The 18,932-nt window shown below is 36.6% G+C and overlaps 2 protein-coding genes across 4 annotated transcripts in view; both read left to right on the top strand.

Annotated features, from left to right (window-relative positions):
- The window catches only part of LOC107686943 (carboxypeptidase Q), a 69,063-nt gene that overhangs the window by 45,245 nt on the left and 4,886 nt on the right, over positions 1 to 18,932 (top strand). The window lies entirely within an intron of this gene.
- The window catches only part of LOC107686942 (angiopoietin-1-like), a 17,131-nt gene continuing 14,051 nt past the window's right edge, over positions 15,853 to 18,932 (top strand). The window contains exons 1-2 of one of the 3 annotated variants that reach the window (XM_016484067.1): positions 15,853 to 15,977; positions 16,082 to 16,471. In XM_016484067.1, the coding sequence (XP_016339553.1) occupies positions 16,145 to 16,471 (327 nt within the window). In that variant the 5' untranslated portion in view covers positions 15,853 to 15,977; positions 16,082 to 16,144. The other 2 variants (XM_016484066.1, XM_016484068.1) reach the window with 2 other exon arrangements.

Below are 18,932 nucleotides of genomic sequence, written 5' to 3'. Positions count from 1 at the left end.
GATTAATATATATATGAAAGTGAAAGTGACATGACATGTGGCCAAGTATGTTTACCCATACTCGGAATTAGTGCTCTGCATTTATCCCATCCAAAGTGCACACACACAGCAGTGAACACACACACACCGTAAACACACACCCGGAGCAGTGGGCAGCCACTTTTTTTGTTGCGGCGCCCGGGGAGCAGGGCACTCAGTTCAAGGGCACCTCAGTCATGGTATTGAAGGTGGGAGAGAGCGCTGTACATTCACTCCCTCCACCTACAATCCCTGCCGGTACGAGACTCGAACCCGCAACCTTTGGGTTACAAGTCCGACTCTCTAACCATTAGGCCACGACTTCCCCACGACTTCATATATATATATTAGTTAGTCTGTGAGATTTTTATTTGGTTCATGTGTTTGATTCCCTAAAGGAAATAAAGTCACCGCAAGACTGCTTTACTGTCATTAATTCAGATAGTTGATGGGCGGCTTTTGGAATGAAGCATCTCTGTGGTGCTGGATACCTTCAGGCTAAATGTAGATCTCTGTTACTCAGCAAACTGAAACCGGAGAGCTTCTCCTGAAGCTGCCAGCTTTTGATCATGCTGTCAATGTGAATATGAACACTTTATTGCAGGTGTAAGAGACACGTTATGGAAAGCCTTGTTCTGGGTCTTGGTACACTACATTAGTGATCATGTCAGGGGAGCAGAAGTATGTTATAAACAACAGTAACACTTTAGTGTATAGGGACCAATTCTCACTATTAACTAGTTGCTTATTAACATGCCTATTATTAACATATTGCCTGTTTATTAGTAAAGCACATATTCTGCATGACCATATTCTACATTCCTAGTCCTACCCAGTGTTGGGCAAGTTACTTCCAAAATGTAATACATTATATATTACTAGTTACTGTCTTTTGAAAGTAATTAGTTACATCACAATATTGCTGTCTCTGAATTGTAATGCGTTACACCACTTTTGAGATACTTTCACCAAAATATCCACAGAAGTATTATAAAATGCCAAAATGTAGTTTATTGCTGCTCATTCTACATCCAGTGGAGGGTAATGTGGTAGGTCTATATAGCATAAAATATATGAAATCATATTTAGATACCGGTATGTAGGTCTACATTAATGTTACGTTGTAGTTTAGGTTAAAAAATATAAGCACAAATCACATTATTACATTAATAAATAACACCGGTAAATAAAGCGAAATATTATCATGTACAAAAAATAAACACAATACCTATCCTATAGGCTATTTTGAACGTTTTCATAAGAAAACAAGAATGAAAAATATAAGTTGCTAAACAAGCCAAAATGAATTAGGCTAATTCAATGCGAAACTGAAAGCAAACGGCGTTCTCGCGCAGCCTACCTCTCTCATTCGGCATTAATCCAATTAAATGTGTCCATATTGGCGATGTATTTCAATGCTAAACTATTATTTATTATGTAAACCAAGCTTAATTAACGCACTTAAAAAACATCCTCGTCACATGAGCAAATGTGTGTTTGGCCCGAGCTCAGGATCGGCACGCATTGTACTACGCAGTAGGCTACGCACTATTTAAATTAAACAGTGTATCTATATGTTTGGTTGACTGTATTTTATTCTGATAATGAACAGGCTGCAACGTTTGCAATGTTGTATGTGTGTGTGCGTGAGGCGCCAGCGCGATCGAACAGCGGAAAAAAACAACAAAAAAATACTCTGTTATTTTTGGTCATACAGATCATTCGAAACTGCAATGTGTTTACTTTATTTCTGTCATCTCGGTTTCCTTTCCGTGAACTTGTTTGTAGAGCGCCGCGCCACACAAAAATGAACCAAACTCAGCAGCATATACACTCAGTCTTTTCCTTTCGTTTTTTTAATCTGTTCATTATTTAAGTCAAATATATTTTGCGTATTAATTTCTTTTATATATATGTGTTTACTTTTATTTCTGTCATCTCGGTTTCCTTTCCGTGGACTTTCGTAGAGCGCCGCGCCACACAAATAGCCTATGAACCAAACTCAGCAGCATATCTCTCAGTCTTCCTTTCGTTTTGTTAATCTGTTAATTAGGCTATTTAAGTCAAATATTTCGCATATTCATTCATTTTACTATGATTTAATAAAAACAGATTTTGTTATTTTTAGTTAAACTTAATTTTTGTTGCTTGTCTGCGCTCGTCCGCAGACGTTTTCACTTCTCCGACCCCGCAGCTCTCTCCTATAGCTTAGTGTTAGTGGCACCAGTCCAGGTGTTTCCAGGTTTTACTCGTGCTATTTCTCCATGTTGAGAGTTTGGTGTCGCAACATATTGCACCTGACTATGCATTCTTATCCTTTTCTCTGATGAACTGAAAATAACAGGAGTGTGTCCATCTCACAAATGTAGAATCCGTCTCTGCAGTCATCTCAACCATTTAATTCCAGCAACAGGAAATATACGAACTATTTTTCTCTGGTGCTGTTTTGCGGTGTTAGTAAATTCACCACTTAATTTTGAGTTAAAATATGTTGTTGTAACTTGCGTTACTGAGATTGTAACGAGTAATAATATTACCCAAATTTGATTAGTAATGCGTTATATTACTGCGTTACAGCAAAAAGTAATATACTACTGTAATAGTCTATTATTACTTTTGTACTGCGTTACTCCCAACACTGGTCCTACCCAATACCCAAACTTAACAACTACCTTTCTAACTATTAATAAGTAGCAAATTTGGAGTTTATTGAGGCAAAAGTCAAAGTTAATGGTTTGTAATAGTGAGAATTGGACCTTAAAATAAAGTGACCTAAACAAATAACCTATTATATACCATAAAATTTGCGTCTTGACCTGTAGCTGATATTACTGGTCAACTGAAGCACATAGTCAGCTGTCAAAATGTGTTCAGATACTTCAGATACAGATACTATTTAAACTGAACTGAGCTGGTTGGTGACATCACTGAATTCAATGATGAACTGCCTTTAACTGAAAATCGAGTGCTTACTATTGTCATTTTGCATTATTGACACACTATTTTCCTATTTAATACTGTAAAGTTGCTTTGACACAATCTGTATTGTTAAAAGCGCTATATAAATAAAGGTGACTTGAGCTGACTTGACTTTCTGAAGGTAAAGCAAACTTTTCTTAAAAAAAGTGAGCCTTTTTATGAAAAGTGGTTTAAAATGTACAGACCATTGAAGGTTTTATCTTCTTATATAGATAAAATGTTTTATATTTGCAACCATAACCAGACAAGCCATGTCCCTGGGGGATAAAGAGAGGATATTCCAAATACAAGCCTGTATTCCATTCACTGAAGCAGCTAAATGAATATTTCATGCAATATCTCAGACAGGATTAATCTCTTATGTATCCAATTTGAGCAATCTATGACTACTTTTCCAAGTTAGCTCAACTAATTTGGTAACATATTGTGAACATATTTCAGTAGGAAGGCACTAAATGTAAGGTTTAACAAATGTTTTTGTGTCGTCAGGGTAACTGAAATCATTTCAGTTCCCTGTGAGATTTGTTGTAGCTGGAGGATATGTTCAGCCGTGGCTGCCAGTGCAACTCAGCTAGTTCATCTCATTTTTGGGTTTTCATCTGGTTTCCAAACATTCAGTGTGAGCTCAACCCTCCACTTTGATTGACACATTCAGGCAGTGAGTAAATTCTGCTGTGTTTGCCTAAGAGTTGGAAGCTGTAAGGGAGGACCAGTTCCTATTAATGCTAATGCCCTGTGTTTTGGTGTCCTCGAGAAATTTCTGCCTTCATCTAGAATTTTGTGCTGCTTTTAGTTTCTCAGACTTTATCTTTACATGGTTTAGGGTAGGTTTTTGGTATCTGCTGTAGAGGTCTACACGGAGGACCCGGGACCCGACCCGGGATCCGTACGGGTTTGGGGCTATATTTTAAATGGTCAGCCGGGTCCGGGTCGGGTCCCAATCTATTACTTCGGGTCCCGCGTCTGTTTAACATTGTGTGTAATACCCGAGTCAATCGGACTCGGAGAACACCCGGCCGTTATCAGAGTCAGTCAGCGCTGTGCGTGTGTTGTTTTGTAAGTTTCAACTTGTAAAATTAGGATGAGGAAAGTGTGAGTCGGTAATTTGAAATAAGGTGGGAAAAAAAACAAAAAACACGAGCGACGTCATCAGAAGCAGGGTGGGCGGAGTTAATGCACACACACGGTGATAATGGATACCTTCATGAGTGATGTGAGTTATTATTGATTATTTTTTAAATAATATTATGAATGAACCGTCTTGTTGTTATATCTAAAATTTTTGCTCAGACTCGGCTCAGAGAGCACAGAGATGATAGCAAATAAGTAAAGCTAACGTCAGTAACGTTAATAGCAATTTGCTGTGGAATATGTGCCGATCGGGTCCAGACAGGTCTGTGTCTTCCCGGCCGGGTTCGGGTCCATCTTTCAAATAATTGACGGTCCGTGTCGGTTCCGGGTAGTACATTTTTGACATTTCTCGGTTCTGCACGGGCCCGGGTCCAACTTTCAAAATAATAGACGGGTCCGGGTCGGTTCAGTGTAGCACATTTACGGGTCTCTTCGGGTTCGGGTTCGAATTTTTGGACCCGTGTAGACCCGTGTAGACCGTGTAGACCTCTGCTGTAGAAATGGACTGAAACCTAATCAAAGGAATCAAGAAAAAACGATTCATATTGAGTTCACATTCAAGTACATTTGGCATAGAATAGTTTTTCGCCAATCTGCTTTGGATAAAAAGTTCCCTTTAGACTTAAATCATTATTCTCGTCATGCGTTTTCTGAATAAAATATAAACACTTAAAGAAGTACAAATAGAATTGAACTGATTGAGAAACCACTGAGTGGCTTAATTGGATGGTTTTCTCTCTTTCTGCTCCTATAACTTTGGTGTGTGGATGTGTGACTGCTCTTTAGATGAGTTTTCCACAGCCTCGTCTTTTCACAACGTAAAATGGAAGATAAGGCCACAGCAATCCAGTCTTTTCAATAAAATGTGCAACAGATGCTACAGATCAAAATCCTTGAATTCCTAGGATTCTATGAAGCTTAAGCAGAGAACATGGCCAGTTTTGCTGTCTATTCAGTATGAAATGAAAAGCTGAAAGTGTGTCCCTGAGAATGACATATCAAATCCTCTTTGGTCCTTTAATAAAACTGAGCCTTTAACATCAATGATAGTCTAGATGCAGCTTATACCCTGGCGACCATTTGTGGAGGGGTATTAGATATCTAACAGGTCATGCCCACCACATGAGTAAATCAATATTTAACCTTTCAGTTTAATAATAATCATTTATTTAAATCGACTTTAAGTCATATTTGTGTTTATGTCCACAGACAGTATTAGAATTTGTGAAAATGAGCAGTTTTTAGATTCTGCCCTATTGGAGAACAGATCTGCTCCATCAGCCTTCAGAAAGTTCATTTGTCCTGACACGGTTTTGACTTTTCTCTGACAGGTTGAAGTGCAAATCCACTTAAACTTATATGGCCGATTTTATGAAGCACTTGTCACTTTTTCCTTATTGAAATTGATTTCAAGACCGTGTTATTCTTGAGATTTAGGAAGGAGCGACTAGACTATTGAAACGGAGGCTGTGCTGATGCAATTTACTGCAATCGAGCGGTATGATAGTAAAACAGCCTGTTCTCCTGCCTATTGTCTGTAATGATTTTCCTTTTCTTTGCTGCATTTTTTTCAGTTTCACTTATAGTAGTCAATCATCCAAATTGCGTAAAGCCGTAGAGGCTATTTATCATTATAGAATTGCACGGGAAACACTATTGTTTGTGTCTTTTGCAAAAATGATACAATCTTTGTAAGATAAGTGTATATGTCTGACTATCATTAACAGCTCTCAGCTCTGTGCAGTTTCATCATTGTCTCACAGCTGGCAACATATACAAGCTAAATGATGTTGTGCTGTTGAATATTTACATTTGCTTCATACTGAGCAAGAAAAAGGATGTAAGATGAATTGTTTTGTAGAATTGATCTATTACAGATGTGCACTTTTCACAAGTTGCTTTGTTGAAAAAAAGGTTTGTCTTCACATTCGCAAACTCTTAGGGGAGATGGAGGAGTGTTGTAACACGGGATTAGTTGTACCACCGTCACTTTAACCAGTTTTGAATGAGCAATAGGGATGAAATCACTATGATATATGATTGTCACCCTCCTGATGTGATAGTAGAAGTTGTAAAACTCTGAGGTACAAAAATTGCCGATTGATAATTTGACACAACTTCCACACAAGCTTTTCATCTACATCAGAGATGCCCAAACCAAGGCTTGCAGGCCAATGCCCACCATGCTATAGCACAATAAATTATTGATTGAATGTTTTAAAAATGTAATTAATTTGAAAATAACAATAACTTTTGGCCTACAGCCCTAAATCAAAGCATTTCATGTTAGAAAGTCTAGGCACCTCTGATGTAAATAATAACAACAATAGAATATATATAAAATTTAAGTACACAATTAGATAATACCAATTTAGGTCAACCAGTTACCAAGCAATGCTTCATTTAGTTCAATCTGAGGTGTAAAAAGGTCACATTAGCAATTAAAGAAAAAACACTTGAGCAAAACATGATCAGGTCAATGTGTATGAATATTTTTTTATCCCAAAATTTACTGGTAGTGAAGAATTTGTGGGTAATAGTATATATATCCCAGATTTTCAAATAGTTGTATCTTGGCCAAATATTATCCTATCCTAACAAACCATACATCAATGGAAAGCTTATTTATTTAATCACTTAAATATATAATCATATATATTTGTATATATAGTTTGTATATAGAGTAGTTTGCAATTTTAGTTTAATTTGACTGTAAAACATTGTATTTTTTGTTTTTGAAAGTAAAAAAGTGAACAGTTATCTGTTATATGCATAGGGCTATTTTGTGTTTTATGTACGTATGTATTTATGTAATGATATATACATTACATATCATACTGTATATCTCTTTATGAAAAATATATTTTATAAGTTGTGACTTATACTGAATACAGTCAAATACCATCCCATACAACCGCATTGTTACCATTTTTTAAATGGTGAATTTCTGCCAGAGCTGAACCACAGAAACAACCGAGTTAAAATCATAGCTGCCACTGTAACAAGGTTTTACAGTGTTGACAAAATTTTAATTAAAATAATTCCTATATACAGTTTTTGGTGTATTTTCTATATACTACAATAGATTACACTGTTTTCTGTTAGTGTTAACCCATGCCAGTTGTGGGCTAGGATGTAACAACAGCCTTCATGTAACATTAATTTACCAAGTATATGGATAAGTAGATGTTTAAAACTATTTTTATAGCAGAGATGTGGAAATATTTGATCACACTTTCAGATTGAGTTTCAGCTCCTCAAACTCTCCCCGATCAACTATGCTTCACACTGTGCTCATTAAAAATGCAGGTCTGCCTTGTCACACAATCACATAGTTAGCCGGATATGTCAAAGTGACACGGTCAAAGGTCAGAGGTGGTGTGAGTGTGTGTCAGTGCGAGAGTTTTACACATGCGTTGAGTCACTAGTGATGAGAAGAGTAAGATCACATGCTTCTGTCTCAAATCTCTTCTCTTTTCCACTCCCACACACACTGCAGTCTCTCAGCTATGACCTTTTTGATCTAATTTTCTACATTTGTGTTTAAATTTCCACCTACACAAATTAACCCTTTTTCCATTTATTTTGCATGTCTTGGTTTTTCACTTCTGTAGACTAAAAATAAACTGCAAACCAAGGGGAGAAAGTTTTGTGTCTTAGATGCTCGTTTCACTATGTGCTACATATAAGTGTAGTTTAAGCAGTGGTTTGGGGGGCAGGGGGATGTGGTTATAACTGCTGTTTCCCTCCTCTTCACGGTTAATTCCAGCACTAGCTTACAGACTTCTTGTCTTGATTGACCATTTGCAGTAGTGTAAATGATTACAGTAACATCATATAAATGATGCTCCCGGGATTGTGGTAAGTGATGCAGCTGGAATGATGGAGTGCATGATGAAGTTTCCATGTATTCATCCCTGACCCAAACTGTCCAGAGTTTGTGCCCTGCTCATGTTTAAAACCTTCTATGTAAAATACAACAATAAGAGGAAAGTTCACCCCAAAAATATCAGTTCTGTCATCATTTACTTACCCTCATGGTGGTCAGAACCCTATCATTTTTCTTCTTCCATGAAACAGAAAAGGACTTTTAGCAGAATGCTGACGCTGCTTTTTTACCATACAATTTCATGATGAGCTGTCAAGCTCCAAAAGACAAAAAAGTGCTCCATATGACTCAGAATGTACAATATTCCAAGTCTCCTAAAGCAAAACAATACCTTTGTGTCAGGAAGAGACTGAAATTTAAGTTATTTACACACACACACACACACACAAACTCGAAATCTCATTTGCACTTCCATATATTCAAACTGGATATGTTGCGACTGGTTACAAGATATGCAACAACCAGTGATATTTGTCATCATTGTCAAAACATTACATTCAGTATATTACAGTATATTATTAGCAGCATATTATTTGCATGCAGATGTGTCAAACCAGACCATCTCACTCCATCCTCATTCACTTTTATTGTGCAGAAAATAAGCAGTGTGAACATTCTGCTAAACATCTTTAATTTTTCACAGTGATAAAAACAAAAAAAGGGGTTCTAAACACATATTAATGTAAGTAAATGGGTGAACCAACCATATAATCTTCTTACTTTTTTATATAAAGTGAATGGAAAAACTTTATTTCACACATTTTACTGTAAACGTGAGAATGATTATTTTTTTGACTATAACCTATTTTTTCCTGTCTTCCATCTAGAAGATTCACGTTTTTACTAAAGCATATGTATATCGATCAAAAATTATTTTATTCTTAAATTGAGAAGAAAAAAAATTGAGGCGGGTCCAAGCAAACTGTCTATCAGCTCAGTGTACAATAAGCAGTGTGTTAGAAGTAAACGTTTGCTTGATGTAAACACTAGTGTTTTGAAGATTTTGATTAATGGTCAGACTTGGTATAGATGTGGAGAGGCCTGGTGTAACAGTTCATTATATAATCCTGACATGGAGAAAAAAAACAAAAAAACTTTGATGGATCCTTTACAATCGAGCTATGCCAGAAGCTGCAAGATCAGCTCTCTGTGTGAACAACAAATTAAAGAAAAAATGGGGGTGGGGGAGGGGGGAAAAAGGCCAAAAGAGAGAATTGCAGCAAACTATGAATACAAATGAACACTTTAGGAATAGCCATAAGTGATGGATAGCTCAGTATTTCCGGGGGTTTGATGAGTGCATTACAGTACATGCATAATTTCCATGCCAGGCAGAAACATGGCCTGGGCATCTTAGACATTGTATAAAAACTTCTGCGAGGATTGAAATATATGCCACACTTTTATGAATTCATGATATGCTTACCTCCCAGCCTGGCTTTGCTGAGACAAGCTGTTTTTTCTGAATGCAGACGTTTAGTATTTACATTTCAAAACACTTCCAGGAGTGAATGATTCACATTGTCGTATGTATACGCTCCTGTCATTTGAAACAAACATCTTTCATCTGCAATTATGTTCTTCTCTTGGCGGAGAGTAAACAAGATCCTTAAACAAGAAAAAAAGAATGTTTCTGTCGGTATGAAACATCTCCGTTACCTGTATTTCACCCTGCAGAATGTAAAGTTGAAGCTGCCTTGCACAGACTGTCTGTTTCATTCAGCTGGCCTCCTTCTGGGCTGATGAGTGGGTGGCACGCTGTGGATTTTCCGCTTCTGTTGTTGATGCTGCAGATCCTATCAGTTTCTGGAACGGGAAACATTATTCCAGTGTTTCATTGAGCAAAAATGCATAAATATTTATGGTGTGTTTCTTGCAAATCCCTTAATATCCAAATATGGCAAATCACAAATTCATCATAGTTTCGTATCGCATCACACTTCTGTATGACTAAAAAGGTCTGTGTGCCAACAGTAACCAACTTCCCCACAGGTTTTTTTTTCTTTTTTCCCTGTCTCTCGAGACATGCTTCAGGACCCTTTGAAACAATTAAAGAGAAAAATGTCACTGGGTGAAATGGTTTAGAAACGTTCATAGTCTTAGAATAAAGTATTTTAGGGCTAATGGATGATGTTGTGTACAATCAGGGCTGTAACCACCATAGACATTTAATCAAATTTAGTGGTCAATCAATGTAGCTTTTCAATAGAAAGACTGAATATTTTTTTTATTTGTCCATGCTGTGATCTGTGCTCAAACCATGTCTCAATCTATACAACTCGGCTCTTCTCAAACCATTTATAAGGATTTTCTTTTCATTTCAAAACATTTCATGCATCGGATGCAGTTTGAAATTTGATTGACTTCAATCTATAGCATCTGTCCTCCATGTCTCCTTCAATGTAAAATGGCTATATAGATAAACACGGCTGAATTGTACAACCAAATCAAGCTGGAGGCAGGTGAATTATGGCCCTGTCACCATGTTACTTCAATTTTTCGGAAACATCTCCTCGTGTTACCCTCCATTCCCTTCAACCGCCTGTCAGCTTCATGCAAATAATCTCTCAGACCTTTCACGGAAGGCTTTTTATATGTAAATCTACTCTGAATCATCTGCTTTTCTCTTTGTAAACATGTTTTATTTGTTGGTTCATCAGTTTATAAGATCCCTGTATAGAATGGTCTCATTATGCGGAAGTGTGAAACACCACATATTGTGGTTATTTGAGATATGCTATATGGCCTTTTGAGGGAACGTCTCGGTTACGTATGTAACATTCGCTGATGGAGGGAACGGAGACGTTATGTCGTGACGACATAGGGGGTTTACTTCCTCCTATGTCGTCAAGACATAACTCGTAGTGACCGACAGATAGGGAACTGATTTCCGTGAAGGAGTAAATTAGAACAGCGTTTGATTTTAAAGCAGCTTATGGTGACATCTAGTGGATGAGTTAGTAAACTAAAAAAAAGTGGAAGAGGTGTTAGTGAGTCCAGCAGGTGCTCACCCTGTGGTCTGTGTGGGTCCTAACGCCCCAGTATAGTGACGGGGACACTACACTGTCAACAAGCACCGTCCTTCGGATGAGACGTTAAACCGAGGTCCTGACTCTCTGTGGTCATTCAAAATCCCAGGATGTCTTTCGAAAAAGAGTAGAGGTGTGACCTCGGCATCCTGGCCAAATTTGCCCATCGGCCTCTGATCATCATGGCCTCCTAACAATCCCCATATCTGCTAATTGGCTTCATCACTCTGTCTCCTCTCCACCAGTAAGCTGGTGTGTGGTGGGCGTTTCTGGTGCACTATGGCTGCCGTCGCATCATCCAGGTGGATGCTGCACACTGGTGGTGGATGAGGAGATACCCCCTGACAATGTAAAGCGCTTTGAGTGCCTAGAAAAGCGCTATATCAATGTAATGAATTAATAAACAACAAGTGATTTGTATGAAAAACATTGGGTCTAAATATTTGTTAGATTATAAACATACTTTCAGAGAAATAATAATGTGTTTAAGTGTAAATAAATGACATTAAGACTAATTAATGATGAATTTATGACTAAATAAATGTTAAGGATTTTTGTCCTTTAGTTTTTTGTTTTTGCTCAAGATTGTAAATTGGTAGCTCTTTGGAACAGAACTTAATGCTGAGATTTCTGCAATCCCTCTCTTTTTATTTACTGTATATTGTAAAAAAAATAATAATGGTACTGTAAAAGGATTGGGATCTTAAGGTGATATAATGATATAAAGCCTGCAAACTTATGATGAAATAATGCAGAAAACAGAACTTGTCCTTGAAATGATGAAAATGTCATGTGTCTTTTGTATGTTATGCAACATAAATCTAAATTTATATAAATAAAAAGGCAATTTTATACAAATAAAAAGGCATTATTTGCGTATTTGAAAAAAAAAACAGACATCTAAAATTAGCATAAAATAAAGTTACTGAATTTTAGAGTAGGCTATAAGCTTTTACACATCACAAAGTATTTTTACACATGGCTAGAGCCACAAAAATGACAAACGAAACATGCATGGAGGTGTGTAATTTGTAAGCATGCTTAAATGTTTGTTATATAATTTGTTTCATAATGTAGGCCTATGTAAAAAAACACAGTAATGGGCTATTTTAGATTAGTTTAGATTCAATTACTAAAAAAACTGGTCATAAACACAGTATTGGTCTATTTTAGATTAAAATAGCTGGTCATACTAAAGCGTTTAAATTGAAAAACACTTCAAGTGCCTTAATGTAGAACAGCGATACAGTGAGATCAAACTCAGTAAACACCGACATACTTTATATAGGCAAGCAGATGAACGCAATGCGCTAAATTGTGAAACTTTGCGCATTGGGTTTCTATTTTGCGTTCATCTGCTTGCCTGTACAAAATGTGCATCATCAATAAAGTATATATATAGCCTACTGAATGTGGCCTTTTAATATCACTGTTAATAGTAATGTTAATACATTACTACTTAATACAAACTTTGTAAAAATAACAGGCGGTCAGTGGAGGAAAGTTTTGTTTTGATGTCACATGAAAACTATGAATTTATCGTGCAGATCAGTGATGATGACAGGCGAGTAATATGAACTGTTCTTCTTTATCTCTCCAGCAAATGGCAGTGTTGGTTATTACATGTGTGACGGCTGACATCAAAAAATGTGCATTAGTTTGCATTATATCCTCCTGACTACCAGGAAAAAAAACAGTTTTGTGAATTTAGTATGTTGTCATGTCATTTACATTGTTTAGAGCATAAGGAAAAATTTGAAAAATACAATTTTTGAAAAATGACATTTTATTCATATGTTATGCCATGTCATCTGTAGAGGACATCGGGACTTTAAAAAGTCCTGTTTTTAAAAAAATAAAAAGACATGAATAGACATGAAAAGGCAAAAAGAGTGGGATTTTTGTTTTAACCAGAAATCAATTTTAATTTTTTTATACCAAACTTTATGTAAAGATGATTCTCAACTATGTTATGAAAGATATTCTTAAAAAACATTTTTCTTTATGCAAAATGTGTGTAAAATGGCCATAAACGAGTTTTGCCATTATATTAAAACTGTGACATGTAATGTCTCAGAGAAATCGCTAAAACATAATGTCCTCTACAGTGGACAAAACTCCATAGCTGGTAGTCAGGAGGATATCTGCGTGCGTACTGATGTTTCTTAGCCTACCGTTTTGTTTGTAAAACATCTGTAAAACATATTGGTTCAGGTCTGTAGATTGCACACAATCTGATATTTTAGAGATGCCTCTTATCAGTGGTTATTAGTAAGTGTTTATAGTTTAGGCTAATCATCATTTACCTTAATAACCAACTCTCCTGTCTCTATTATAAGACAGATGATAGACAAAATGGGATGTCCTGTACACAATATTTAAACATTAGACTGTGACGTAGCCTATTTTTTGTAGGAAAAAAACCCCCTCAGAAATGCATTTTTTCACTTCCAGTTGATTTGATTTCATTTGCCTTACATTGACCAGTGACTCTTCTGTCTCTATTATGATAGACAGCTGAAAACAATGAATGTCGTTCAAATTACTTTTAGACAAAATAGGATATACTTTACACAATATTTAAACAGTTGACATATTTTTGTATTAGGCCAAAACCTGCAAACAAGTTTCCATTTTATCACTTCCAATCAGTGTTGCCAAGTCCACGGTTTTCCCGCGGAATTGGGCTACTTAACACTGTTGCCGCAGGTTGTTTTTCATGTCCGTGGGTTTAAGCAACCCCAATAACGTGATATTTAGCCCCTAAAATGCGAATTTTACCAGGGGAACCCCACCAAAAACGTGTATTTTACCCCACCGGAATGAGATTTTAATCGGGGGATCCCCCCCGAAACATGATTGGGCTAGTTTTGGGCTAGTTTTCAGTAGGAATTGGGCGGGTTTTGTTGTGAAAACCTGGCAACCCTGCTTCCAATTCCATCGTCCTGAAGTTTTTAGTTACATTGAAAAATGGTGGCTGTTAACAAGTGGCTAAACAGGTCTACAGAGGTTGTCGGTGACGTCTTTTAAATAAATACTAAGAGAGTTGTTGGAAGTCATGCGATCGTGGGTTATAACCTACATTTGGCTATTGTATTTAGGATTCAAAATTCATAAAATTTAGAGAAGTTCATGATGATGAACAAAACGTATAAGAATCATAAACTTTTGTTGGTGTTTTGTCGAGGGAACCAGGGTGCAAAAAGACGTCATCACTGCAGCACAGTGCTATTCTCATATCTAATCTTAGAGAAGAAATCTACCTGTAATACTCTTTCAGACTTTGTAAATTTATACAAGGACTGTGTTAGATGTGGTTAGAGATTATCTGTAGATTTTATTACATCTGTCAACTGAGTTTGACAAATTCTTGTGTATGAGATGAAACCTGAGTTCATACAAACTGAAGACAGAGTGACCATATTTCAGATAACAAGTGGCATGTTAATAAAACATGTACTGTACATTTGGATGCTTGTTGTTATACTCTATCTTAATGCAGAAAGTATAGACACATTTCCTATGAGTAAACATATACAGGGTTACCAAAGAAAATATCTGTTGAAATATATTTAGTTTATAGCCCTTAACTTTCCATTTTATCCAGGAAACTAGAGTTGTGAAAGTTATTAGTGCACAGATAAAAGATGTAGGCCTGTAATATGGCCTCTAAGACAGGATGAAGTGCAGACAACAGACTGTCCTCTGTGACCATCAGAAGAATTAGAAAGCCAAATGGTTGAAGAAGCGTATCGCTCCGCATTAAGCTACTTTGACAGCTAACCCAGAAAACTCCATCTGACCCTGAGAATTCAGGGGATTGAATGAACAGAAAGCAGGAAAATAGCTCAGTAGCTCCTTTAGAAGTGCGAGTCTCTAGTCACTTTATATAAGATGATGATACGTGAAGTATTATATCCTGCTGTCACGTTCTCACAGCAACACACCAGAATCCTGATGGAATTATGGCCGATTGTGAAACCTTGTTTTTGTTATATTGATTCAGTTTGGATACGAAGCCAAACGTATGGCTCGTCATACTTAATACAAAATGTCAGCTTCGATTGTTTTCCAAACGTTTATTTTGCTTCATAGGTCAAAGAACAGGAGACTTGAAGAATTGAAATAATACTTCAAGTCCTAAAATAGTTGATTAATTACACTGGGCATGCCACCAATGACGCGCATTACATTAAAAATTAACTAATTACTAAAACATCCCTGTTGAGCAATTTTTTTTTTTTCCAAAAAAATGGTTTTATGCAGGATAGCTTTCAGGTTATGAGAGTGATTATTGAAAGAATTATAGAAATATAAAACCCTTGCCTCTTACTGACATTAAAACAGCACAAAAATATCTGTTTATATTACAATATTTAATGTTTAATCATTTATAATGATAATGTTTAAGACTGCAATTGAATATTTTACTAGGGTTAATGACATGAGATGTAAAAGTGGCCATATGGCCATGCACATTACAAGTACAGAGCCAATGAAATGCAGTTACCATAACCAGAAGTGCAAATAGCAATGTATGTATGCATATGTGATATATATATTTAAAGTTATAGTTGTGGCTTATATCCCGCCACACCATTAATCATTAGTATCATCTTTGCTCTATAGAGGTAAATGTTTTGCACTTGCCTTACATGTCTATTTCTGCTATAAAAGCGAACACACACACACACACACACACACACACTCTCTCACTCACTCACATTCTTGCACAGTCACACAATCTGTCTGCAGTTTACTCTTACAACACCCCTTTAAAATACACACACACACTCACACTGACCAGCCATCTGTTGATAGAACCGTCTTTTCTGAACAGTCTACAAAACCCACTGTTCACTCTCTCATACACGTACAGCACATGCCTGTTCTATGGTACTGAAGCAGGACAGAGGACTGGCGTCTCAATGGTAAACACTTCAGTTTGAGAAGAGCAATCATATGTAGTTTCTGGAAAAATGGCTTCTTTGTATGTTGAGATGGACTGACACATCTCCTAAATATGTTTGTTTAGAGATGATCACTCATTTAATACGTGCAAGAAGATTTGGCAGGCTGTACCTGTTTTGACATAAAGATGAAGATCGATATTCTTCTGCATTTGATGTTATTGCTGGTGAGGACATCAAGCATTGAAGATTCACCTGTGGATACATTTCTTGTGGATGTTTCTGGTGGCAGCAGTCAGCATTTAAACTCTGTTCAGCATGGAGAATGTAGCTACACCTTCATTCTGCCAGAACATGAGGAGAGCAGGACTGGTAGCTGGCCAGAAGAACATGATGGTAATTATGAAGGTAACAGTGTCCAGAAAGAATCTCCACAGGGGAAGCAAAGCTGCTTAAACCAGCGGATCCAACACCTGGAGCTTGCCATGGAAAATTACACCCACTGGGTCCAAAAGGTAAGTCAACATGTCATTTAATGTGCTGCTGTTGACCAAAGCACTGCTGATGGAGAGTGAATGGATCACACACACTTAAAAATAAAGGTTATTTACTGGCATCTGTTGTTCAGTGAAGATCCTTTAGCATCAATGGAATATTTTTATTGTACAAAATGGATTCTTTATAGTGCAACAAGATTATTCTTCACACTATGAAAAAATGGTTTGCCTGGCTGTGCAGACCCCCATTTGGCATCTAATTTCTTGCCCATTTGGCTAGACATCTAATTTAGGCACATTTAATGTACAAATAAATTGTGTAATGTTGCAGAATATATTTATCTTTGTAGCGTATCACTGAATTTTTTTTTTGTAAAGTGGGTTTTAATCACAGAGCACAGATAAATTGGAATGAAACACTTCAGGCTCAGTTCTGGATCCACAATTTCTGAGTCACAACTTCAAGTCTCTCAATGTCAGGCATTACTTTGGGGAACAGCTTGACAGTCAAGGATTTGATCAGCCTCATTTCCTGCTCTTCATGTTACAGTCTAGTTAGTACAACACACTCATGACAATTCCTAACCAAAATCATCATAATTTTAATGGTTTAAAAAAAGGCAAAAAACACTTTTCAGGTAAAAACTTGCGAATTGGTTAACAGTAAGTTCCCCTAAAACTGTAAGAGATCTAATGGGACATTCCATGTAATTATATAGTAAAGTATAGTTATAGAAGTAAAAAAGAACAATTCTTCTTATAATTTACAGTGAAAATTTGTAAACTGACAAAAATTGATTTTCGAAATTCATTTTATTGACATTATTTCAGGTCATAATGTATGTTTGTATGTATGTATGTATGTATGTAACACTTCACTTAAAGCCTTAATATCTAATGCATTATAAAAATAGTTTTAATGCATAATTATGCCTTGTAATGCACTGTATAATCTCATAAATAATTGTAACCATAGATATAATTCTACTCAGCTATTCATTTTTACACCTTCAGAAATGCATTAAATCACACAACAAACAAACCTTCAAATATGTATAATGCATTTTAACTTCGGTTACAATTATTTATGACAAGATATAATGCATTACAATGTACATTATGAATACCTTTATAATGAATTATACATAAAGGCTTCAAGTAAAGTTTTACCAATAGGTCATGTACAGATTTGAAAGATGTTCTGTGTATTCTATCGTAGATTAGGAAGCAGGTTTGACATCTTATTTTAACTTTTCCCTGGTGTTTGGTTATCAACATTCTGCATTTTATATAATTTTACTGATCGTTAAATATCATTATTACCGTACAAACTATATCTAGTCTAAAGTGATGCACTCTATATTCCCAGTAGGGTCCCAGCCAAGGACTTCAGCATTGCTTAATTTGTATTGCAAGAGAATTTCCTCCAGACTGCACAAAGAACTGACACTATTTGTTCTTCACACAGTGACCAGGTCAAGGGTTGAGAGGTGTGCTTGTGGCATTGTAGTGACAGTAAGGATACCTACATGCATACTAGAGGGCTTGTGGAAAAAAAGTGTGCTTAATTGTATTGATTATCCAACTGCAGTGTCTATCAAAAAAAAAAAAAAAAGAAAGAAAGGAAATGAAATTAAGGCCACTTATGTGTATTTAAAAAGAATGCTTTAAAAAGTGCAGTTTGTAATAATGTCAAAATAAAAGCTGTACTTAAAAAGGGATCTGCATTTCAGCCTGTCATAGTTCAGACGCGGGCAGGGCCTTGGGTCTGTTTTAGGCTTCTCCTTATTTTTATATTTTAGACATCCATCAATTAGTGATGAAAAAAAATTGGAAAGCTGGTGGAAACAACACGAGACCGTGCTACCACGACTGTCAAGAGCGGCTCGACTGTGTTTATTGTCCCGCAGCAGTAGCGTGCCGTCAGCGCAGCTGAACAGTTCTGTGTTCAAATGCACGCAATAGGCTTAAAGAGGTCATATGATGCTGCTAAAAAGAACATTATTTTGTGTATTTGGTGTAATGAAATGTGTTTATGCTGTTTAAGGTTAAAAAACACATTATTTTCCACATACTGTACATTATTGTTTCTCCTCTATGCCCCGTTTCTGAAACGCGTCGATTTTTACAAAGCTCATCGGTCTGAAAAGCGAGATGTGCTCTGATTGGCCAGCTATCCAGTGCGTTGTGATTGGCCGAATACCTCAAGCGTGTGACGGAAATGTTACGCCCCTTACTATATTGTGATGCCCTGTCCGGCCGGAGCGATGACACATAAACATTAAAACCCACTATAAACGAGGCATTTGTTGCATCCAGTGGGGACATAATTACGGATACGGATTACGGACTTATACTGTCTTTTTACACGTTGCGTTGCATCGCGCCACGTAAACATAAAACCATGTCTGCATTTGTGATCGGAGAAATGACAAACAACAAGCGCTACTCTACACTGCTCAAAACTCACGTTTGAATC

This window comes from Sinocyclocheilus anshuiensis, unplaced genomic scaffold (genome assembly GCF_001515605.1).
Source record: "Sinocyclocheilus anshuiensis isolate Anshui unplaced genomic scaffold, SAMN03320099.WGS_v1.1 scaffold1841, whole genome shotgun sequence".
In the NCBI taxonomy this organism is placed as follows: domain Eukaryota; kingdom Metazoa; phylum Chordata; class Actinopteri; order Cypriniformes; family Cyprinidae; genus Sinocyclocheilus; species Sinocyclocheilus anshuiensis.
This window is presented reverse-complemented; position numbering and strand designations above follow the sequence as displayed.